This window comes from Diadema antillarum, unplaced genomic scaffold, assembly GCF_040938485.1.
Source record: "Diadema antillarum isolate AM-2024a unplaced genomic scaffold, OU_Dant_1.0 seq00001771_RagTag, whole genome shotgun sequence".
Lineage (NCBI taxonomy): Eukaryota > Metazoa > Echinodermata > Echinoidea > Diadematoida > Diadematidae > Diadema > Diadema antillarum.
The window spans coordinates 31,652-58,155 of record NW_027272452.1 but is presented as its reverse complement, the minus strand read 5'-3'; the positions used below and the strand labels follow the sequence as shown (position 1 = coordinate 58,155).

The following is a 26,504-nucleotide window of genomic DNA, read 5'->3' as shown; positions in this document are numbered from 1 at the left end:
GCCAAATTCCCTTTGAAGGGTAAACATCTAGGTAATATTTTTAAACAAGCAGTTGGGAGAAGTGATTATAAGAGGGGTATACCAAAAACATTGCGCTCACATTTTGCTGAATCGAGCGAGGAATGTTCTCTACACACTACGCTATGCATTAAAGCTATTTTGTGGCACTAGTGAATACATTCAAGAATTCAAACATTTGCAAGTTTACATGAGACTGGCAATCGATCATGTGCAATATGCCTAATTATTTGATGCTATAGATAACATATCATGATGTCAAACCGATATAAGACTGAGGGGATTATGATCACGAGAATTGATCTACACAAACATCACGTGTGCCTCTTTCCCTTTAATTGGAATGTACTATCTCAAGTCAAACAAATCCGATAAGAACTGACAGCCATTATATGTTTTTCAAGTTATATCAGCATATTGCAGTTCTCACATCTAAATAGTTGATTAAAATGCATCCCTTTGCACTCAAAATTAGTGTTAAAGTAATCATCCTAAAGTTTCCTTTCATGGCAATAGCTGAATTAGACAAAATGTTTTAATCACATGGACTAAACACATATTTTACACCATCAAAGCAACATTCTATTTGGTAACTTCCATATCTTGTACTTGCTACTTTATCTTTATTTTGTCAATAATGTAAACTGAAGTAATGTTCACACTACAATATGACACACCATAATATCCAATACTGGAAATAATTCCAGGTGACATTAAGAATAACAAATTGATAAACTCTGAAGGATAATTGTTTCTAGGACATCCAACACTTCAGGAACGACCACTGACTCATTTTTGGGATAGGAGCATTGCATACTAAATGGAGATGTCTTGCTTTTACCTCGTCATCATGCCTCCGCCGCTTTGTCTTCCACCGACGTCAGCTCTTTCTCGTTGGCTCCGTCGCCGTCCGTCCGCTCGAGATCCGCCACGCCGTTCTCCTCCGCCCCGCCAGATGATGATGACGGCGGGAAGATCTCGTCAAAGTTGAAGAGGACAGTGGCAATGAAGGAGTTGATCTGGGCCATGGCGGAGAGGGAGGCCGAGGCATCGCGGGACCAGACCAGGTTCGGCCCAAAGACGATGGCAAGGTTGGAGTCAGACATTTGATTCTCACTGCTGTGCAGGGAAACCTGAAAATAAACATGAAATAAGCATTTTAGTGGCCGAGTTACAGGTATCTACAGCCTTTTCATTGTAATTTCATCTCTATTTATGTTGTCATTTCTTGACTAACTCAAATACATATTCTGTGTTTTCAATCAATCACTACATAATATACAACATTCATAAGCATTGCACAAGATTTTAGAGTATGTGAGAAAAAAACAACAACAACATATAAATCTTCACCTATATATGTTTCAGCCTAACTTCACACACACAAAAAAAATAATAAAAAAAATCCAATGCAAGTCATTTCTCAACTATGGTTTTACTTTTATTGGGAAGGATATATCCATTACTGGTGTTCATTTACAAGTGTGTCACTGTTGTTGCTTTTGTTGGTGGGACCACTGTGACACAGTACATATATACCAAAATGTATGATAAACCACAGAATACTTGGTTAACAGGAACAGGACCACCCCAGTGATATTGTAGTTACTAGTACTAAATCTTGACCGAAAAATACTTCTAAGTTGAATTGCCAGGACTGCATATGGTTGCCATCAGACTAAAGGTTAAAATATTACAATGGTGTTTGTTTGTTTGTTTGTTTGTTTGACTTCAGTGGCCATGGGAGGTGGGAAGGGGGTAATGATAAAGATTGACATCACAAGACTAAATGTTTTCATACCATATTTATAATCAAAGTGACTTTCTGTTTTTGGCCAAGAGTTCAATGGCTCATCATTAAACAAGTCTAAATTACAATCTTCATTTATGGTTACAATTACGATATGAAACACCTATCAAAGCTGAGTTTGTAGCATTGGAATACAACATATATAGCCTGAATATGATTATGAATTACCATAACTGCAGAATGGACACTATGTTTATGTTAAAAAAGAAAGAGATACAGCAACCATTTCACTCTTGTGACATTTTGTATCAAAATATAGATATCAGAAAATCCTGTCATACCGTTTTGAAAGGATTTGATGTGATATACCAAGTGTCAGGGATGCCAGTGGCAAATTGCTCTTGGGCCGGAAATTTTTTTTGTGAACGAAATTGATGTGCGCGAAGCGCACATCACGAGCGCGAAGCGCGAAGTCCCTTCGGCCGAGGTCCAGGGCCCGCTCAAGGGCCCTGGAAGCTCTGGGGTTCTTAAATGCTCTCTGGTGCAATCTGAGCATTTCTGAGGGCTCTTCTTCCCTCAAATCTAATCCAGAGAAATGAATTTGTAGCAAAAATAAAGAAGTCCTAGTGCCGTAAACTCCGTAGTTTTGCTACATTCAGCTGACTCGATCGACTCACCATACTCTCTCAGCGCTGTAGCTATAGCGAGAGCGCAGCATGATCCATGCACCGCACATATAGTACCCGGTACATCGCCTAGAAACACCACACGTTGTTCGATCGCGATCGCACGTGCTGGTATAACGCTTTTCAGACAATAATGTGGTTGTATTCTACAAAAAACAAGACAATCGCCGAATTGTGTCTCGCCCATTCGCGTACAAGGAATTAATATTTTTTATAACTCCCACAAGTTAATTGACCTGCTTATGACCTTTGACCTTGTGGTGACCTTCAACACCCTAAGGGACATTCACCATCCAAGTTTGGTCACAAACGGACAAAGGGATCAAAAGTAATGAGCCATAATCGAAACGCGCCATAAAAACTTAACATTGGGCCCTAAAAATTTGTTGACCCCTTTCTGTGACCTTTGACCTTGTGATGACCTTTAACTCCCCAAGGGACATCTACCGTCCAAGTTTGGTCACATACGGACATAGGGATCAAAAGTTATGAGCCACAATCAAAACGTGCCCTAAAAAATAACATTGGGCCCTAAAAGTTTGTTGACCCGTCTGTGACCTTTGACCTTGTGACGACCTTCACCTCCCCAAGGGACATCTTCCATCGAAGTTTGGTCACAAACGGACAAAGGGATCAAAAGTTATGAGCCATAAACGAAATGTGCCCTAAAAACTTAACATTGGGCCCTAAAAGTTCGTTGACCCCTGTCTGTAACCTTTGACCTTGTGGTTACCTTCAACTTCCCAAGAGACATCTACCATCACCCAAGTTTGATTGCCATTGTAGCAACATGTGCTGAGTTACGTGTGATAAGAGAGTCTTGCAAGTAAACTTAAACGTATGACCTCAAATGACCTTTGACCTTATCATGTGACCTCTTACGGCACCATAACATGAAGGTACCCCTAGTGCATCCATCACCCAAGTTTGATTGCCATTGTAGCAACATGTGTCGAGTTACATGTGATAAGAGAGTCTTGCAAGTAAACTTTAACGTTTGACCTCAAATGACCTTTGACCTTATCCTGTGACCTCCAACGGCACCATAACATGAAGGTACCCCCAGTGCATCTATGACCCAAGTTAGGTTGTAATCCAAGCAACTTATGTGAAGTTATTTGTCAAAAGAGAGTCTTGCAGGTAAACTTTAACATAGAAAAGAGAGTCTTGCACATACTCTTTAATTTATGACCTCAAATGACCTTTGACATCATCACATGACCTCTGACAACACCATAACATGAAGATACCCCTAGTGCTTCTATCACCCAAGTGTGGCTGCCATTGCTGTAACAGATGCCAAGTTATGCATCATAAGAGAGTCTTGCAGGTAAACTTTAACATTTGTGACGGACGACGGACGGACGACGGACGGACGACGGACGACGGACGGACGCCATTTGGATCCCTTAGTCTCGCCTTCACCTCCGGTGGGCGAGACAAAAAAGGAATGCTCTCTGGTGCAATCTGAGCATTTCTGAGGGCTCTTCTTCTCTCAAATCTAATCCAGAGAAATGAATTTGTAGCAAAAATAAAGAAGTCCTAGTGCCGTAAAATATTGTAGTTTTGCTTCGTTCAGCTGACTCAATCGACTCACCACACCGTCTCAGCGCTGTAGCTATAGCGAGAGCGCAGTATGATTCATGCACCGCGACCGCACATAGAACATCGCATAGAAACACCACACACTGTTCGATCACTATCATCGCACGTGTTGCATGTCCCAGCTAGCAGCAGCAACATCGCGCTAGTTTTGCATGACAGTCGTTTTGTGATATTCTCATGCCCAAGTATACGCGAAACATACTACGGAAATCGTAAAAGTGAATGTCCCGTAAGTTTAGATGATCATATTTTTTCGTTTTTCTTTCTTTCTTTCTTTGTTTCTTTCTCGTGTTTTCCAGCTTTCCCACACAGACGGAAATAATATCACGAAGCCGGAAATTGGACACCAAAATATGAAAAAGCCGTAATTCCAGCTATTGCCGGAAAACTGGCATCCCTGCAAGTGTGTTTAGATCCGACCTACATTTGTCACTGGAGTCCTATGATCTGTAGGAGTTCTGCTTGGATTCAGAACAGGGTACTTTACTCAACAAAAGGCGAGTTATCCTCCATTTTGCTGGAGGACTATGTTAATTTGTTTCATTTGACTACAGTCGCCGAATAGCAACAGACATGACTAACTTCTCTGAGCAGCTTCATGACAAAAGTGAAGATGATGCGGTTCTGTTCCGGCAACTTCTCATGAATCAGCACTCTGCAGGCTGCAGCCCGGTCTGTGTTGTCTTGGAGATCTATGGCCCAGGTGAAATCACAGAAAGACGCTCTCAAGTACATTGCAGCCAGAAGTATGTGTGTTCAATAAACTGTTTCAGATCGGAAGTCAGTCAGAGTTCTCTGAACTACCTCTGTGACATCAATCCAATGAACTTTTTTGCATCAACTTTACATATTTTCTTTTACCAGGATTGAACGACATAAATATGCAGTTTATCACTCTATACATAGAGAACGTAATCACAGGACTTAACCTACATTGTATGTGTCTGTGATCTTTACAGGGAAATTCAACCCTAAAAATGCCCTAATAGTATTGGTTGAGGTGAGGATTCAGCTTTTACAATTTGCGAGATATTTAGAAACCACTATATGAAATGTTAAAGAGCATACACTTTTAAGGGGAATTGGAAGTCTATTTGATGAAAGTTGGTTTTGAAATGACCGAGATGTCCCAAAGCAAGGTAAAACAAAGAGATCCTAACAAAATTAAGTCATGGCCTGTAACATGTTATTATGAGGACTTTTTTGGATATCTCAGCCATTTCAAGACCAATCTTCTTCCAATAAACTGTGAATTCCTCTAAAAAATCACATGTCCTTTCATGTTTCATAAGAGGTTTACCTCACAAACACACACAAAAAAGTCAGAAACCTGCAGCCCCATCTAAACCAAAACTGTACCATCCCTTTTAAGACTACAAATTCAATTATATTGCAGCAAAAATTTCATCTTGAGATCATTTTTTGCAATTAAAATCATCAAACTTTTAAGCGTAGCTTGATGCCTAAAAAAGTGTGACCCTAAAATCCATTAAGCAATATTTGTACATGCATATGTACATATGTAATGTCTAAAAGACAAATGCAATGCTTCAGCCAGCTACTTTCAATCAATTGTCAATTTGTCCTGGTAACAAGCATTACCGTATGGTACTTACTTATTTAAGGACGAACGACCGGAAGCCATAAATATGTCTGACACCACTTCAGCTTCAGGGCATATACACTCAGCAAAAAGGAGGAAAGTAAACACTTTTCCAGTTTGTATTTTTCATAGAAGATTTTGATAGAAGTCATTGTGTCCTTTACCATATTAAAGGTTACTTAAATGGCTATCAACTTGGTAGGTTAATACAAAAGAAAACTTTAGGAATGAGTGAACACATTCGTTTTTGTCCTCCAAGGCACAAAGGTAAAAATTGCAGAAATTTACATTTTGACATTCATTTGCAAACACCCTTCAAGATAGCGATGATATCAAAAGATCAATCTAAGACAATGAGAGACATAAATGAAATAGCATAAATCATTTTTCCTTCTTTTTATCTCTTTGCATCCTAAAACAAAAAAAAAAAAGTGAGGAAACTAAAGGGGACAATAAGACTTTTCTGTCAACTCCTACTTTAAATGACAGAGAAAGTCGCAAAGTGATAAAATGGACAGAATTTCTTTATTTCATTCTTAAATAGACTTTAAGAATTCATGAGGCAAATTCGGGAACCAAATATTACTTTCAATTTTCCTAATTTGAAATAACATTTTAAATTTCTGCCATTGTTCTTAATATTGCTTCTTCTCTAATGTCATTTGAATTTGGATTTGACAAAAGATCCTTCATTGTTTATAGCCTTTCTTCATCTTTGGGGGCTACAAAGACATCACAGAGATCATAGGTTTATTTTTGCAAATAATTTTGTGCTTCTTATTGTGTTGAATTTGTCTTTTGTTCTCACTGTTATATGGAAGAGCACTGATGAATGATAAATTATTGATCTTTGCAATTTTTACTTTTGTACGTTGGAAGAGAAAAAAATGAATGCGTCCACACATGCATAAACTTTCCCTTTCTATTGAACTACCAGTTAAACTAAATAATCTTTCACATAGTACATAAAACATTAACATTTAGCCATAAACGAAGTTGTACAGGTGTTCACTTTCTTTTTGCTGAGTGTACATTTGGAATCCTAGCTTACAACTACTCTAGAGTAAAAGAGGACTTGTATAATTCAGACTCATATAATTTCATTAGATCATTACGCGCACAAAGAGAAAGAAAAAGAACAGAGAGCTAAGTGTATGGTATAAATAAAGTGCTATTAGTTTTGAATATCATGTCAATACCATGGACTTTGAGAATGTCATCGTAGAGGTCAAATGTCATGATCGGCTCAGGAAGTTCCCTGAAGAATGCTTTCAATAGTAAAGCAGGAACATGGACATCTCCCACATCAGCAAAATTTACTGGTTCGCCTGCATGACAGGAACAAAGGCATAGGGAAAAAAATATGTAGCCATAAATTTGCAAGAGAATAAGCCCAAAAATTTTGAATACCACAAAACTGGACATAACAGACATTTGCTCATATTTTACATCAAAGAAAAAAGGATATATCAGTTATCAGCATTTAATTAAGTTTTGGCAGCACAAGAAGTTTGCAGGTGCTATACACCACATCAAATATATAAGAAACACCTATCAAAACTGAGTTTATAGCTATAAAATGCAACATACTGCCTAAGATGTGTACCCAAGACATCTAAGCTCATGTGACATTTGACATCACTCAAGTAAAGATGACATATAAAGTATAATCATACTTTATATGTACAGGTAGGTAATTGAATTCTTCAGTCCAAAACTAAATGATTGTAAAACATGATATATTCGCAGCATGAAATTGTGATGGTGTTTTGTTTATCGACTTGATTTCACACAGAATCAGTTGCAATATATGTTGCTACTGTAAAGTATATAGTATTTTCATGTGTAGGCAACCTAACACAAGCACAAGATGCTTTCAAGGCTGCCTGGCTCTCATTGTAAATGCCACTATTATATGTTTTTGTGTTTTATTTTGCCAAATAAATGGCATAATTGGCCTCAATCAAATTGGAGCCAATGGCTTTTTACGCTGCACAGAATTTTCATGAATTGCCACTGGCATTCAATGCACATTGTGTAGGCAAACATTTTTGCATGCATTTTAATTTCACAAATCTTGGCTCTCGCGAAATTCTCAAAATCATAATGTATTCCTCGTTTCACATTATGTATTTCCAGGCAACTTTGAAATGACAAAAATCTTGCATTTCCCACTGACTCACCACTGTTGTATTTTTCTTGCACTCTCTTCACTGTGATTGCATTTGGACACCGTCTAAAGAGGCCCTCAGTTCTCAACCCTGTGAAGAGAAGAAAATGACAAAACAAAACAAGACCGGTGAGAACATTTCCAAAAGGATCAGAAGACATGGTATCACTTTTTTCCACACAACAACAAAAAAACAGCAATGACATGTTGTATAAATTTCTTATAAAGTCCATCTTAGCTTTCAAATACCAATCACAGTTGAATTCTCATTGCTACAGAGTATTAACTATTTCATAGAAGTCCAATAGAAGCAGACATTTGATATGCAATATAACAGATTGGCATGTAGATGGTGTAATTTGCACGTACTATCAAGCAACATCAATTTCCATGATTTTCATTCTACAGAATTTACTTTTGGTGGAAATTACATTAGACAAAAATAAAAGTACCAAAACTAACTGACAAAAGCCTGCTTCAAACTGTCCATAAAGACTTAAGAAGAGAGTGCAGATGAATAAACTTGTAAATCCTAAACACTGCTCATGTATTTAAAAATGTTTTTATATATTACATATTATTACATGATCTTACTAAGTCAACTGAAGAATGCCTTCAGCTACTGTCTACTACTGTTTTTTCCTTGCTTCTAGTATTGCAAGTACATGTATGTGAGCATTTTAGAATGTTATTATGATGTTTGCAATTAACAAGAACTATCCACAATTCATTTCAGCAAATAGAATGTTTCATCAAAACACATGTAGTCATGCTTGCTTACAGACAAATCTAATGCCAACCACAACACTAAGTTGTGACAGCATCAATATCCTGCTTTTATTGTCATTACATACAATACCTCTCATTTCCATACTGTTCAGAGTGATCACGGTAAGATGGTTGTTGTTATGATGACTACAGTAATCACTGCCATAATTTCAAATCACATTAAATTTGCCCATATCATGATTAGCATCATTCAGATTTGACATCAAGAGCAAGTTAGAATGAATAATTTGCAATCAATGAATCCACTTCACTCATGTCAAGTACGAGCTACACTCTCTTCAGCATCATTGATTCAATGACATTGTATGTCACATTTGGCAACATGTGATAACAAATCATCACCACTACACCAAATGCCCCATAATGTTGTGACTAAAATTTTCCATACCAAACTAGAACTATCACTCAATGTGATTAATACTCCCATCTAACACTGAGGGAGTTAGCTCAACCAGCAAATTTTTAGTATGCTTTTTATTGAAAAGAAAAATAGTTTCCATGGCAATGTATTGTTCAACATTGAATAAATGTATATTTTGCTCACTGATATGAAGTTACATGTGCCAAAATTAAAGTTAAATGCTCAAAACCTGAGGGAGTAAGATAATTGAATTGGCAATTTCTATGATTTTATTGAAAATACTGTAACCATGGCAATACAATGTTTGACATTAACATAAAATGAAGTTTGCACAACTATATATCATAGCCATCACATGTGCCAAATTTCAAGTCAAATGCTCAAAAGCTGAGGGAGTCAGCTGAATTCATATAATTGCATGATTTTCATTCAAAATATGGTGTTACCATGGCAACACATTTTTCAACAGTAACAAAAGATAAATTTTGCACCATTCAAAAATACCTGTTACGCGACATAAAATCAGTGAGGATACTACCATGCATGCATTCAATTCTGATGAAGTTAAAATGAAAAGAGGATCATTGTAAAAAAAGTCACAAAAGTAAAGCTGGACACATGTACATTGTATCTTCATCCTTGCTCACCATTTCTCTTCAAGTACTCCACTGTCTCCCTGACGACCTTGGGAATTGGCTCTGTCTCACCGTGTTCTCGCAGGCTGCAACAAATTATCACGGATATTATCTCATCATCATCATGAATTAAAAGGAATATGAGCAGCTACAAAATACCTTTGATATCTCTTTATAATCATGAAGACATCCTCTATATAACAAGTGGAAGGACAAGGTATCTGAATGCATTGGGGGAAATAGGTGCACTGGAGAAACCATGCAAACATAACGTTTTGAAAACTACAGAAAGCCTTGTTAGCATTTTCCTCTTAACCTTGACACATGAAACCCATGTTAATTATAAAACAAAACACAAAAATATCAACTCTGATGCCAACATGAATGCCATGAGCATGCATACATTTCTCTGTTCATTTACCACTTTACTCAATGATCGCGAATTCAACCACAGTATGTAAAACTGTTAGGAAGTTCCAACTCGTGAAAAATTAGACTTGCTAAATATATGACTTATCCAGTATTCCACAGGTTTTATGAGTTTTTCTATCAACAATGACTAAAATACAGACTTGATGCATGCTGTAAGAGGTGATCATCAATATGCACATGTTCTGTGAAGGAATATTACAAATCAGAATCTCTATTATAATCAACATAGAAGACAAAATTCAATAGGAACATTGGATATGACTAAAAGCATTGGATATCTTTACAGGAATTCATATTTAGATAAACAGTTTAAAAAGAAACAGCACATAAATGTAAAGATTCTTTGCCTGGAATGTGAGTATCTGCATTTGACATCAACTCACAATTCTAGGGAGACACCAAATTGTTGAGTTTGGGAAGGTGTCTTCAGATCCTGCCCATCTGTTCTTGTGACTGGAGGTTTAGCAGCCTGCTGCTTGGCCTTGTACTGGGCCACCATGCGGTCGTCGTGACTGTTCAAAACAGAGCAAATATACACGTATGCACAGTATAAATACATGATAAGATCCACATACGCATCAGCAACTACATCTTATGCATACTCAATTCCCAGATACAACTCTATCTGAGCATTATTTTCACTTGGACAAAATTTCACTTGGATCACATGTACAGTAAAAGATATATACACAGCTGAAATAAACAGTGTGACTAAATATGTAAATTTGCTATTGGTATGACATACATCAATTCTAGGAAACTTTAAAGAAGAGAAAATATCTTTTCTTTATTTGAACTGAACTTTCTGTAATTATCCTGCACTATTAAACTCATATTCCCTATACTTGAGATCCAGATGTACAACATGATCAAGATAGTAAAACCAGAGAAGAAAGAAATACAAATTTTAACAGCATCCAATATCTTATGGAGTCATTCTGAGCTGCAGATTTTGAATATGATATAAAAAAGATGTGGATATGGGAAATATTTCTTCTTGTTTTTGTTGTTGCAATCTTGACTACATCAATGCTGTTGGTCATTGTCAAAGCACTGCTGCACTTTGTAAGATCTGCTGCTAACAGAAGAGTACAGAGCTTCTGACTGCATTGATAACACTGACATGCAAACTTCCTTTATTAGCAACTCGGTAATTTGAGAGATGGCATAAGATTTCAAGATCTGTGTTATCATGCACACAGCGGGATATATGGTGAATATAGGTGCCAACAGCTAGAAGAACTCACTCTCGAACAAGCTGGGGAATCTCCACCTTTTTAGTGTCCATGGTGTCGTTCAGCTCCGAGAGGAAGTGAACGTACGTCACTTTCCGACTGAACTTGACACTGACAATGTGGCGGAAGATGCCCCAGATCATCTTGATGATCTGAGACGGGTGGACAATGTACAGAGCCTTCAGGTTCTTCTTGTATCTTGCAAAGAGATGGATAAGGATCAAAAGAAAAAAAAAGTGAGAAAATGAGCCAATTCATGTCATATTGTATACCTTCCCTGCATACTTCTTAGAGAGTTTGTAAAAGATGTCTATATATATCCTTGTCTTATCTTGTACTTGCTTACAGAAGTAAAGCCATCATTAGAAAAGCACAAGGCATGGTTTTAAATACTGTGTACACACATGGAACTACATCGTAATTTTGAAGGATTAATATTACTGACTGTATGAAAAAGAACTATAGCACATTGCACTATAATCATATCAAATTTGCAATTACTAGGCTATCTCTTATGAGCCAGTAATGAAGTATTATTTCAAAGACTAGCAGTAATGTTGAAACACTTAAGAAAATATGACACACAATATTTAGAGGCATTTGTCACATCAAAAGTGCAGAATAATACACCTTTTAACCCAAGCACCCAGAGGCACCATATCCACAGTGTATGAAAGAGTGTGTAAACACAAACCTCAAAAAAAGAAAGAAGCATCAGTCTAACCATGAATTAGGCAGCTGCAGCACCACAAATATTGCAAGCGCAAATGTTTACACAGCACATATCTGTCGGACAGTCCATATATCATTATTTGGGAGCTCTCCTCATTCGTGCTGTATTTCTGCATTATCAACCTCCTGACTCTACTCATCCTACAAATATAAATTGTGCAAGAGTAGGACACCATTTCTTTGAGAATTACAAAACATAAGTCTTTCATAAAAAAAAAAGAAACACACGACTATTCTGCTGTTGCATTGCTAAAATGAATGGTAAGTTTCTAAATGTACTAGGAAAAGCAAGTAAGCATGAAATGTAAATTATCTTTTAAATGTGAGATAAAACCCAGATGAATGAAATTGAAAATTGTGTCCTCTTTCAACAAAACATATGATTCTGTGATATGATGTTGGTTGGATATGACTGTCCTAAAAAACTGTGAATTGACTAAAAAGTGAAACTTTTCATTGATCACCGAACAGAACAAATCTGCCTTCCCCAACAAAAATGTCAAGGAAAGAAAAAAATGGAAGGACTATGTGCAGTATCAAATAAATGCTAAAGTGAAAATAACATGGTCATCTAATTCTAACCCATGATAGCAATTGTTGGTACAGTATACAAATGGTAAATGATCTTTGATGTTTTGCCTTTACAATACTGTGTAAACCTATCTTGCATTATGACCAGTTAGTGTTGTATCCATCCATGTATAAAGACTAAGTATCCCATAATCTGCAGCAGAGCATTCACATTTTTTTTTCAGGATGTTTTCATTTTTCTTCCAGCAAACCAAAGGCTATCAAACTGATATGTACACATGTATATAGTTTAAGCATTTCTTGATGAAATTTAAAAAAAAAAGTGATAAAACATAAACGACAAAGCCTCACAATGCCCACAGTATAAACAAAACACAGATGTTATTATAAATACGCAAATAAAGTCTTGAAAGATAAAAGCACTTCATTCATATCTTCTTCTTCTTTTTTTGGCTACAGCAGCAGACATTATGTGAATACATACATAGATTTTATCAATAACAAAGACAGACTCAAAGTTCCCATTAGAAATATGTGTAGTTTCATTCCCATCATTGATCTGGAAAGCAATACAGTCCGACCTCTCCTATCTGACCTCCCTCTATCTGGATCTCTCTATTATCTGGACACAATCTTGCCATGATTTTTTTTTTCAATCTAATAATTATGACGAAAAGGGGGATTCCAAACTCAGACAAAATTCTTCTGTGCAACTCACATGAATTACATACTATTCCCAACATAATTAATGTACATTCACATCAAATTTTCGTCCAAATAGCATCTATTCAGACATTCACTATCCCCAAATCACAGCAAGAAAATTGACAGAATTTTTTTCCCGTAAATCAGAGCAAGGCACAGGCAATCGTTCATTGAGCAAATTATCAGAAAATTCTCAAAGCAGACCAGCTGATGAGGATGTGACATGTCCAAGCAAAAGTAATACAAAACGTGCACATACAAATTTGTAGCTACCATTGGGTATAATAGGCAGCTGTGTGTATAAAACATTGGGTCTCCTATATCCGGCCAAATCCCTTTATCAGGATGAGCGCCAGTACCGACATGTCCGGATAGGAGAGGTCATACTGTATACTATAGATGTATAATGTCCACATTAACTACACCTGCACAGATAAATCCAGAGAACTATATTGATAACATTCCTCTTGAAGCACATCCCGGCACTCATTACGTGTATTTACTTATATGGGACTACAGGTTGTTCCATTTTTGAATGGCTTAAATCAAAAGGAAGGAGAAAAGTATGCAGTTCAATGAGTGTCCCTCAGTAATGATTAAACAAATTAAAAAGACTCATGTGAAATCAATGAAATTTTAACATAAGTATGTGTGATTTTCTCTAATTCTTATCAGGCAAGTCCAAGTACTAATCTGTGTGTTGTTACACATGGGACATTTCATTACCTTTCACAGTAAGAAAAAACAAGCATATTCAAGAGGAAAATATTTCATTTTTATTATCTTCTCCATGCCTGATAGCCAGGAACATATTGAACATGTTATTGCACCCCCCTGGAAACATTTTTTTTTTTTTTCAAATATGGCTATGAATTCAACTGAGGTCTCTAGCACTCCTTTACATTCATCATTACTAGGAAGTAATCAACCTAATAAAATGTGGTTGACATCTTAAGCAATACAAATTCAAAAGAACTAGAGCACTCGGCCAGGGGACCCGATCGAGCACATGTACACTGTATCCCCCCAAACCCGCACCCCCCCCCCCCATACCCAATTTGGATTATTTTTTTTTTATAGACTAAACTGTTGAATAATATGGAACAAGCGAGGACGCAACCACCAAAAACAATAGGCATTTTCATTACACTATAATGCACTTTTTGCCAAATTTGAGGAAAATCTGATAAGATATGTGGCTGACAGAGCACACACAAGAAATGTGACATGGCATCCAAGTCAGAACACTGAGGGCGCCATCACCACAAACTGTTGTGTCCTTCATGTAGAATGACCACTCATACACCTCCTTAGCAAGTCTAAATAAAATCCGTAGAGTAACAATCGAGTTATTGCATAAATAAGATCAGGGTGACCTTTGAACCTGTAAAAGGTGGAACAGTGAGGGCAGCATTATCAATAGGTACAGGTGTATAGATTTGACTATGATACATTTACATACCAAATTTGAAAAAAAAATCGGTCAAGAAACAAGGCCAGCATCGCACACACAAGCAGACCCTGTCAAATTTACCTTTTCATGTATAAAGACGGAACAAGCGAGGGCGCCATCACCAAAAACAATAGGCGCCTTCATTTTACCATAATACATCTTCATGCCAAATTTGAAGATGATCTAAGAAGAACTGAAAGCCAGTAGGGCGCTCACAAGAAAATCTCTGCAGCGGACGCGGCGACGGACGTGGCGGCGCAACGAGGCCAAATCCATAGTATCCTCCGAACTCTGTTCGGGGGATACAATGATGCTGAACCTGGTACAGAAAATGTAGGCACCAACAGATCACATATTTTGTTTTTTAATTGCTGATAGGCTACAGCTGTACATATGTGAAGCAAAACTATCAAAGGTAAAAAATAAACAAACAAAAAAATAACTAATTGAATTAATGGAGGGGGTTCTCGAGTGGTATATTTTTACAGAAAGGTCCACTATATCAATTTTGAATTCCTCCCCCCCTCCCCCCCCCCCCCCCCCCCCCCCCCCCCCCCCCCCCCCCCTCCGCCATAAAAATCCTAGTTACAGGCCTGGTTTGTGTCATCATGCTCAATCACAGCAACAGTGATCAACTCTTCATAGAACAGAAGGAGTGCATATTTACAACAGATCTATTAAAACTTCTGTTTAATACTGCTCCCTCAGACACATGATACACAAATACAATTTTATTTTATAAATAGTGAAATTTAGGAACTACAAATTGTATACAATAAAGATATTTTTTGAAAATCCTGCGGGATCATCTCTCCAAATTTGGTGCTTTTATCCACCCTCTCAAGGTAATCTCAAAATTTAACATTGAAACCTCACTACAGTTACTGTAGTACCTTATAACTGATATCTTTTCAAATGTCCCATATGTAGCACACTGATTTATATGTATATCGCTTACCTTTTAGGCTCACACAATTTGTGAGAATTTGAATTACGTCAGAATGAACTTTTTCATTAAAGGAATCTGAACTAAAACTCACTGGTTTTAAAGGATGTCAGTTATGACATTGTTGATTGAAAATGAAATTTTGACTTCAAGGGGACCCCATCTTAGACTTGCCCATAAGCATGTTGTTGCTGAAATGTAACACAGCACTCTTGAAGTTTTGAAAAAGAAAGTCTTTACCTTTTATCAGCAGGGCTTTTGTGTTTATAAAAAAGATAAACATTCTACTGTCACTCTTTCTATCTGCTGCACAATCATACATCTTATCATAAATGTTTATAAAAGCTCAATCAATATCAAAATTCTCCTGTTTGTTTATGATGCAGTCATCTGGCATTTCATCCTTGTACGTTTGTTGTAGGTTGTCTTATTTGCGAAATGATAGTAAAGACTAGAAATACACTCATCACAGATCCAAAAGATGTACATGTCTGCAACATTAAATAGTAAACCTGATTCAACATCAAACAGAAGTGGGGGCAACACAAGAGAATCACTCAACTTTAGCTGGATAAGTCTACAGTCTATCATTTAGACTGAACAAACAGCATGTGAGCACATGGAAAAGAGAACTACTGATTAAACATGAAATGATTATGAAAGCATTCTGTATTTGGCATTCATGCACACATTAAGGTGCATTATTACTACATTACATGAAAACTGATAGGTTTAACTTCATAACTCACATACACACAGTGTACATGTACAAATGTTTGAAACATTAGCTAATAAGGAAGTGGAAAGGAAGCTAAGGCCTATCCTCTTCACAAGGTTACCATATAATACTTTAGTTAGGTTAGGCTGTCATAAACAATAACATTGACAAGTGTCAGCTCATTACTTTGAAAACTATTTCAACATTATGTATGCTGAATAATTTTGGATGAGTAACCAATAAATCAACAAATAAAACCCTGCATGCCAGAACAGGGCAAACTTTGTGGCTTTTCAACTGTGAAATCACAATCTGACTTGGATCAAAATTTCCACTTGTGAGTGAATACTATATGATAATAGCCATATTATATTTGAAAGGTCCTTGCTTACAGACACTGAATGCAGTTTTGGGCAATCCCAGAAAAAATGATGTAGCAAAGCTAATTCACTATTACAAATTCATGTATAAAACAGGCATCAAATAATGTTGATAATTATTGTCTTGCAGACAATACAGGAAGAAAATCACAAACAAAAACTTATTCATTTCATATACATGTAATATAATTACTTATAATCCTCATATGTGCACTTACCAGACACAAATTTACACTACCCCTGCTGGTTTTATGAGTTATGTGTGGAGCAACTTTACAACGCGTACCTTCGATGTTCAGCTCAGGAGTATATTAAAATCTCCTCAATCTTGTTTGAGACAGATAATGCATAATCTATTCAAAATTATTTCTGGCGTTGCCACATAATCAAGAATGAATAAGGCCTAATGAAATCCATTATTCACAGCAATTATTTTTTTAATACCAAAACAAGAATGCAGCTTTAAGGTCATTTCAATTCGTCTCATCATGCATAAAGAAAACAAATATCAAAATATAAAAGGATTGATCACTCATTAGGACATAAGGCAAACATCAGTTTATTACTTACTTCCTTTCCAAGCTTCTGTATGCCTCAACCAGAAACTTCCATGACACGCGATTCTGCCTTGTTAACCCATACTGGAAGATGATCAGACTGTAGTCATTCTCCACATATTTGTCCAATGTATCCTTCAGAAATCTGATTTTTGGTAACAATCAAACATAACAACATTGAGCACATTAAAATACGAACATCTTTCATTTCTGAACGAACCAAGGCAAAGGCTAAATACACATAATGGTTGCCACTGCTCATGAAGTTTAATGCTGCATTTAAAATGCATGGCTTTTCTAATGAAAACAAAAAGAGACAAGGTAAACTGAGGTACTATAGTATAATATTGTTCAGGTATTTGTTGGAATCATACAGGGCAATATTGCACTCTCCTAGGCTGAAAGGCGGAAGAGACATGCATTAATTGGATTGATAGGATTCATTTCTAATCCTCAGATAAAGAGGCGAGCACCCACAAGTGTATAAACACGCTGTCTCTATTATAAAAGAAAGGGGAAAAATATTTCCCTATAATATCACAACAGCAACACAGTACAATGAACTTGAGAGTGATATTACAAACAGAATGTTTGCTTTGTATGTTCCCCACTGGGGCAACAGAATTTCTGACATGTCTGGAGATAGCCCTGCCGCATACTTTGAAGATGGAAAGCAGTTGCTCTCACATGCTATCAGGTCAAACAAATACTGACTAGAAATGTTCGTAGCCATCATTTGAAATATGGACTTGTTGGTATTCACATATTTATGACTTACACTGAGGATACAGTAGTATCTATCGTAAGATTTCTTCAATTTATATCACCCTCTAGAGGAGAGTATGGCAGGGGTATCTGAGACTTATCTGACATTATGTCAAAGCTTCAGTGGAAAACTTTACTCACTTGAATAATATCCCACAAAGTACAAGAAAACTTTACCACTTACATGCTAAAACAGCATCTGATACAGTTACTCTATAGGAATGACCTTTTCTGCCGTACGTAACAATTACTCCATTTGATACATGTTTTTAGCATTTGTCATCTTTTTCGCGATCAAAATCTTTCATTGTACAGATTCCTATAAAGGAATAGTCATACTCTATCTTAGTTGACCACGAAGCAGAGACCCACACCCTCAAAAAAAAAAAAACCTTTACCTTTAAAACTATCTGGACTCAATAAAAGTGTCGTGCCCTCCCTCCCCCCCCCCCCAAAAAAAAAAATAAATAAAAAAATAAAAAAAAATAAATAAATACCGGTAAATAAAATTAAAAAAAATTAAAAAATAAAAGTTCAAGTACCCTTGGTAGTACTATCTTCCATTCACTACTGAGACACAGCCTTCTAAGTATCTTCATTCAATTACACAGTCTTTGCCCAGGTAAATACTATCACAAATGGTTAAACATTCACATACATGTACATCTAGTCCACCAAAATTGTACAAGTCACAAATTATGCATCATAGAAAAGGACAAAATTGATCATCTTACCCTAAAAGTCTCATTTGGTTGTAAGTTTTGCTAGGAGGCAGTCGGCAGCAGTGAAAGAAAATCAACTTGCGCCCGGCTTTATCATCACCTAGATGAATGGAAGGGAAAGTGGGGAAAGCATGACACATACTGTAAAATGTTACTGTGTCAGTGTGACCTAAATACATGTGCTAGACTGGTGATGTTAATACAAATTGGTTTGATCGCCACACCAGGCTGTGGTGGCAGCTTTCACATCACAGGTGTAATGCAGGCACAAGAAAGTGATCACTTGTAATTAGTATGACACTAAAAACACATGCTTGTCCTTTTCAGCATTATATGCATCTGAAATTGATATTGACATAGTCTGTATAGGCTACACATACATGTATGGTATATTGTAGCCATTAGTCTTGTATTAAGTGTTGTTGGCAGATTATAAGTGCATCTATTCAACATTCCTAAGAACATACATTGAGTAAAAATTAACACTATATATCTTTTAGTCATCATGTTATCAATCATTTTCATGAGCTGAAAGTTTCTCCTCCATTTGCTTGAAATGACACAAACTGGAGACAGGAGAATATCACAACTAAAATAGTTCTGCAACACAAACTTTCTTTTCATATATGCTCGTAAGTTCTCACTACAGAACAGGCCACATCCATCTTTTATTCTTCCAGACTATATACTGCTGAGATGCATAAATCAACCCTGAGAGAGCATTGTACTTTAAATACTGTATATGCAGTGTATTTTGTGGCATTGGTGTATTAGAACACAACTGGAGTAAAGTTTGCCTCCTGTAAAACAAATGCATTATCATCTGTTCGCAGGGAAAGCACTACTTTTTCAAGAAAAGAGATAATAGTCTATTTCTCATTCTGCCACTGTGGTTGTCAATTGCAAACTAATTACTTCTAAAATTGTCTCACAAGTCAAAATTCACAAAATGTTTCACTTGTGAAATATACAACTGTATTGACATACCAATATGGTACAAATACTTTCAACAGTTGCAGATATGAACTTATACTCACACACACACATACAACAACATATTAATCTGTCCTCTCTCTCTCTCTCTCTCTCTCTCTCTCTCTCCAAAGTCCTTCTGAGACAAGACAAAGGTTTATTCTTGCTTCACAAACACAATACCTCATCTTGCTCTTATTTGTTGGGGAAGTCAGATGTCCATGATATTACCAGTAACAATACATTTCCTCATACACACAAGGAGATGTTACTGGTATTTTTGTAAGGAAGAATGTCATTGAAAACAAGACACCAAAGGCTAAAAACATCAATATATTTCCTACCAAACCAAAGTCATATATATGCAGCTGTCAACAATGACAAATTGCAATTCACAAACTGATCATGAAATTTATTGCCCAGATATTTGTTTTGTTTCACCATACACTTTCTCACTGTGGTACACATACGCAACATAACAATTCCGTACATATGTGTTTCCAGGACAAAATAATGCAAACCCCTTAGAACCAAAGCCTAAGAACCCTGAATTTGTAAGTTCTGGGGAATGGGTGTAACAGTTATTCTGGAATTAAGCAAACACATGGCATAACTCTAGTAGTGGCTCTGAACTATTCATGTTGTATCTTACTGCAGACAAGAGAAAAAAAGAAGAAAAGGGGTTGGTTTTTCCTAATTCCTTGCAGTTTCAGAATAAAAATGCAGAGACATACCTCCAACTTGAATAATGTTATGCTTGGCAATGTCTTCATAGTTGTCAGGCTCCATAGCCTGATCAGCTGTGGCATCTGTTACTCCACCCTGTCCCTGCCTGTGAGGTGATGGCTGCACCCCCATTGTGGCGATGGAATCGTCTGATGGTGACTGCAACTCTGCATTGCACAGTACACACAAGTCTCTTCACTGTTAAAGGGTATGCCTACTCCAACTTCAATTTCAATATATTGGAGAATCAAAAATCATATTTACAAAGCAGTTCATGCTCCTTTATCCTCAGAAATAAAATGAACAATTCATGGAATTTTAAAGAATACACATTTTTACATGGTTATCACAAACCAATTAAGTGAGTATATATAAAGCCATTGACTTACAAAATACAACTTCAAACAATCTAGTAACCATGCTTTGTAACATTTCATTGTGGTTTCTTAGTATCCTGCACAAAAAAAAAAAAAAAAAAGTTAAAAAGCTCAATCCTCATCTCCACCAATACTATACAGTAACTGTACCATCCCTTTAAGCGAAGTGCCAGGGTTCATAAAGGGTTATGGATCTCATAGTGATTTAAGACCTGCAATGAAAAGTATTAGCAATAAGGTCATCATAACAAAATTCTCACAGCATGGTCATGGTATCATAATATCACAAACATTAAAAAAAAAAAAGATGTAAAGACAGATGATCATCAATTCCTGTTCGGGTAAACTTATTGATACTCCTTAATTTTTACCATGATCTGCAGTCATTCCATACTTCAAGTGAGCTGCTATGCACACTGATCAAAGTGAACAGGATATTATGAATCTGGAGGTCACCAAACACATATTATATGAACTCTACAAAGTTAATTTTGAAGGCAATCTTCAGTTGTTTCAGCTTGTACAGACACCACCACCCCCCCCCTTACATTCACTTGCATATATGTACAACATATTACATGTACTTTGCAACACCATATTCTTTGTCAGCTCATTTCTTTTGTTTGAAAGTTCATTTCATTTTTCTTTCAATGAGTTCCTACTTTGTTTAATTATTTTTTTTTGTTTGTGTTATATTTTCATCCATTCTTAATTCATCAATATGTCTATCTAGATTCATTTCTGACTCACAAACAAATCCCTCAAGAAAGGGGGAGGGGGAGGAGGGATGCAAAACAACTTGATTAACCTGCGCTGGTTTGTTTAGCAAGAAAGTCCACCTTTCCAAACCATTGGTCCCCTGCAAAGATTTCTTCTCTTTTTTCAGCATCATTCAAAAGCTGGGAATACCAAAACTTGCACTAAAACAAAATGATCTTGTCATTTGTGCATTTGCTGGAGGAGAAAAAGACCCCTAAGAAAAAAGGAGCTGATGACAGCAGATCCTTAAATTAGAGAAGCAAACTAGCTATCTATTATAGTCCAAATAACTGGTGTTTCCAAATGCAAGTATTTATATCACTTCACTCCTATCAATACAATACTAGACCTAAAGTCAGGACCATAGATTTAGATGACATTATACTGTACATATGCCATATGGCAAGTCCAATTTTCCTGAATCGGGACTTCCCGACGATTTCATGAGTGGTTTAAATTCGCATTCATGAAGTACTGTACTGAACGGAGAAATGTGTGCATCACATTCATATTGGGATCAGAGTCATTATTTTCGTGTCTTTAATTTCGCGAATAGCGCCTGAAACACGAAATTTGCGAAAATAAAAACCTCGCGAAATATTCGGCGTATACAGTAATGAAATCCAACATGTTAGCCATATCAAATTCATATGGACTGCTTTTAGTTTAACAGAGTAACGAGCCCATGATTGGTACAGCCCAGGGGGTGTTTCATAAAGCTGTTCGTAAAGTTACGAATGACTTACCAGCGACTGGTGATCAGTTCTTGTGAATTATGGAAATTCTGAGAAGTATAGCACATCACATCTGATCACCAGTCGCTCGTAAGTTGTTCGTAACTTTACGAACAACTTTATGAAATAGGGCCCAGTATTCTTTGACACACTGAAGCTAATAAATAATTCTTAGCCTTGTATGTATTCTTGCGGTCGGCTACACGTCACTTCCGGTTGACTGGAGTGAAAACAAACAGCTTGTAAGCGCTAAGCCTGCATAATGCGCATACTGCATGCTGTGCATGTGCGACGCGTATGATTTATGTGCAACTCTACGCAGACAGTACATGGGGACTGTTTTTCATTATTCATTTTGTCATTTGTGCCATCATTCATGAGATACATGCATCATGTCTTGCCAGCAATATTTATATTCTAAAAATCTGGATCCTGTCAATCGATCGGTCCCGGCATTTTGCCAAGTTGAAGGCAGCCGGACTGGACCTGCGCCCGTATGAAATCGCGGTAGGACTCTGCTGGATCAACGACCCGACAAAATGGCCAGATGTGCAGTAGAACCTCTTTGAGTAGGCCCTACCCCGATATCTACGCTTACTTAGTACTTCATAGAAACTTCAGGTAGGTCTATAGGCCAAACGTTAGTACTGTAGTAGGCTTAGGGTAGGGCCTAATTTAGGGTAGGCCTAGGGCCTAATCCTGCCGCCCGCACAGCTACCGTAGTACAGCTTGCGCTAGCGCTATGCTCGCGGGGCCGGGGCGCCCCGGCAGAAAACACGTACAGCGTTACCACTCCAGGCTCACGCGACTATACGACTATGGTTTGTTTTCACTCCACCGCTATCCATGAGCCTGTGACACGCAAAATACCCGGATGTACGACCATGAGAATATCATGTTTGAATGATGCAGCCTGTTACCTCTTAAAATAAACAGTAAACAGGGCAGCAAAGACCAGTAAAGCTTCACAAAAAATTTTTGATCTTCATGACCTCTTGCCAAACTAGATTTCTAGCTGGAAATTAGCAGGTGAGTTCAGACGCGGTCCTCATTTTGGACCGCTATTTACCAGTTGTTGTGCACTGAATGGTGAATAGTCATCTTTTGTACAAGTGAAGTTGGTCATGATGTTCAGTCAACAGCAGCCAGATTACAAATGACTAGTGAGCTCACAGGGATATTTACATAAAACTGTCGGCCTTGCCTCCAGACAGCACTGTGCCATGATTGGTATCAATTAACAGCTACATGATTCTTTTGGGTGATAATGTTGATGCGTGCAAATGAATGAAGTTGTATTACAGTGCATACAAATCATGTGTGTGTACCAATCAAGGATGGGCTGTACCAAACATGGCACCAAAGAAGGTAACATAAAAACCTTTTTTTTTTCCTCCAAAATTTCTTATATAATTTTTATATCTTAAATATGCATTTACAATGTCATTATATTGACACACAATGTTCCAAAAGATATTCTCCAGACTTCATCTATTTTGGAACTATAGCACAAAAACCGTTACGTGTACCAAACTTGGGCATGTTAATTTTTAGTATTTACTCTAGATGTAGAAAATCTCTCAATGTTTTGGTTTTTCTTTAATCCACCCAATGCAGTAAAAAGCCATAGAAATGCAAAGAGTAGTAGACCTATAGTCATAGTAGACAGAGGAATATTAAATTCCATGACAATTAAAAATGCGGCTGAGTTCTAACTCTAACATGTTAGTGATATCAGTTCGGGAAACCCACTCACAAGGGGGGCCCCTCCTTATAAGTAACCCGTCCCCCTTATAAGTAACCCCGTCCCCCTTATAAGTAACCCCCGGGGCACCCCTTAAAGGAGTCTCCACGCTTTTTTGCAATGCAACGCAAAAATGAAAGGACTGCGGCAATTTGCTTGATTATGTCCATAAAGCTTCACAAGTTTCCTAGTTACTCACGAAATTTGAGCAAAATCGGTTTGAGGCATCATATCTAAAATCATGGATTTAAATGCGATGTCAAACGACCCATGCGAATGCTGAAATGCGAGCGATTACTGGCGTGAGTGTCGCCAGGCGCGGCGGCGCGGCAATGCTTGAGTGCTGACGTGGCGACTGAGTTACTTATAAGGGGGACGGGGTTACTTATAAGGGGGACGGGTTACTTATAAGGAGGGGCCCCCCTTGTGAGTGGGTTTCCCGAACTGATATAGGCCTTACGTTAATGCCAATAAATGGTTTGAGAGAGAATGAGTAGCCTACTGCTACTGGTAGTTCAAACAGATCTAAATTTATACTTAATACTTAATTTATATTTTGGAATCTTCAACAAATCCTTTCAAGCTCATTTGCATGACAGTCAAGTATTTTTACATTCAGTCAACAAAACACAAAACATAGACCATCTAACCTAGAGTCTAGAACTATGTCAACAATAAATGTAGACGGTCTAAACGTTGGTCGTTACCCCACCAGCATGGTTACATTACAACTTCTCTACAACAAGTCCTACCACATAAAATCAACCCCTTAAAATAAAACTTGACCAAACAGGAAGGAATGGTAAATGGCAAATTTCATTGCAAAAAAAAAAAAAAAAAAAAAAAAAAAAAATCTTTGCTTTCTTTTGTTGTTTTGCCTCCCTGCAGCGCCAGTCCTGCTGTAGGTAGGCTGTCTAGCCTCCACCTCAGCGAAACAGCCCCTGGGGCCTGGCCTCAACGCTTAGCCCTCATTTAATATCACGCTACTCCGTTGATAGTAACAGTTGATACTCCAATCACTAGATAAATGCACACCAATCCATACAACCTGGCCCTGCTGCGATCATGCGATGCTGCGAGATACCGCAGGCCGCAGGAGAGAACACCGTGGATATACCTGAGCAGTTAGCGAATACACGGTATAAAAACTCGTACACTCACTGAGGACTTTCTGTGCATCACCGATAGCATCGCCGAATTCTTCATCTGCGTCTAAAGTCGCCTCTATATCTACGCCATCACCATTCTCGAAAGTATGACCAACATTTTCCAGTGGTCTGTTATCGGATATTCCGGAATCTCCCGCTCCTAGCGGCCCTGGAGATGTTTCGATTGATTTCGAGTCGTCTGCACCAGTGTTTTCCGCCATGTTGACATCAATTGTTAATGGCCAAATTCACTTCCGGGTGTGATGTGCCGATCTGGGATTTCGACTCGATCCGAGTCGTGGCTGCACTCCCATCCAGCTGCCCAGCTGTGGATGTTGCTTTTATTTTGATCTGCCGCGAAAGCTCAGTGGTGTTTGACGCTTACTTTGTGGCTTCAAGCAAATGAGTTGTGATCCTTTCACAACAGGAAAAGTCATCAACACTGTTGGTAGTTTGTTAGGCGAGGAGAATATTATTAAAGGGATCGTACAGTTTTGGTTGAGACCTGATTTCACGTCTCTAACATTTTTTGGTGAGATAATGAAAAATCTCTTATGAGATATGAAAGAGCATGTAATTCTATGAGGAATTCAACGTTTATTCGACGAAAATTGGTTTTGAAATGGCTGAGATATCCAAAAAAGAGCAATTCTAATAAAGTGTGGGACCCACATTTTATTACAATCGCTTTGTTTTACTTTGTTTTTGGATGTTTCAGTCATTCCAAACCCGATTTTCATCAAGTAAACTTTGAATTCCTCTAAAAAGGGCATGTTCTGTACTATTTCACAAGTGTTTTCTTGGTATCTTGCAAAAACTTAAAAGCCCAATTCTTATCTCCACCAATACTGTATCATCCCTTTAAAGTCTGAGTTGGGTCAGGGGATCTACAGAGCACCAATAAAGTCTCACGCATTCTGTGTGAGACTCAAGCATTTAGGGGCCGTCTCACGATCTCACGCATGGCACCCATTTTTCTCACGCATCGGGCGAAGTCTGCAACTTGGGCCTATAATAATGAGCATACCTCAAAAAATGAAAGTGATAGTTGCAATTAAAGGTATATTTTCCCTTTTGTCTTTCAAAATAAGTAAAAAATAGTCACTTAGAGGGATCTAAAATGCACCAGATCGCACCATTATGAGCTAAAAAATTGAAAAAGCTCCCTACCGTGGGAGGCCACGGGGGGAAAAACCCCTCCCACACCCTCGCTCGAGCGCACATTCGCTCGCTGAGATACCGAGTCATGAG

General features: G+C 37.5%; 1 protein-coding gene across 2 annotated transcripts; it reads right to left on the bottom strand.

Moving 5' to 3' along the window:
- Window positions 1-475: 475 nt before the first annotated feature.
- LOC139712192 (rho GTPase-activating protein 8-like) lies at window positions 476-25,480 on the bottom strand. 2 transcript variants are annotated; one of them, XM_071624030.1, is made up of 11 exons: window positions 25,267-25,480; window positions 20,500-20,658; window positions 18,806-18,893; window positions 17,320-17,451; window positions 11,297-11,482; window positions 10,433-10,561; window positions 9,630-9,703; window positions 7,846-7,923; window positions 6,862-6,990; window positions 4,642-4,751; window positions 476-1,151 (listed from the first exon to the last, which is right to left on the bottom strand). In XM_071624030.1, the coding sequence occupies exons 1-11, from the start codon at window positions 25,472-25,474 to the stop codon at window positions 867-869; spliced, it is 1,578 nt and encodes a 525-aa protein (XP_071480131.1). In that variant the 5' UTR covers window positions 25,475-25,480; the 3' UTR covers window positions 476-866. The 2 variants fall into 2 exon arrangements, with proteins under 2 accessions (XP_071480131.1, XP_071480132.1); XM_071624031.1 differs by having other exon boundaries at window positions 17,392-17,451.
- Between the last annotated feature and the right edge of the window lie 1,024 nt (window positions 25,481-26,504).

What these genes read in the sequence shown, in the direction of transcription:
- LOC139712192 (XM_071624030.1), bottom strand. Translation starts at nt 25,474, where the DNA reads ATGGCGGAAAACACTGGTGCAGACGACTCGAAATCAATCGAAACATCT. An exon ending in TGATGCACAGAAAGTCCTCA is followed by an intron (nt 20,659 to 25,266) that starts GTGAGTGTACGA and finishes TGTGCAATGCAG; the next exon opens with AGTTGCAGTCACCATCAGAC. An exon ending in TAACATTATTCAAGTTGGAG is followed by an intron (nt 18,894 to 20,499) that starts GTATGTCTCTGC and finishes CCATTCATCTAG; the next exon opens with GTGATGATAAAGCCGGGCGC.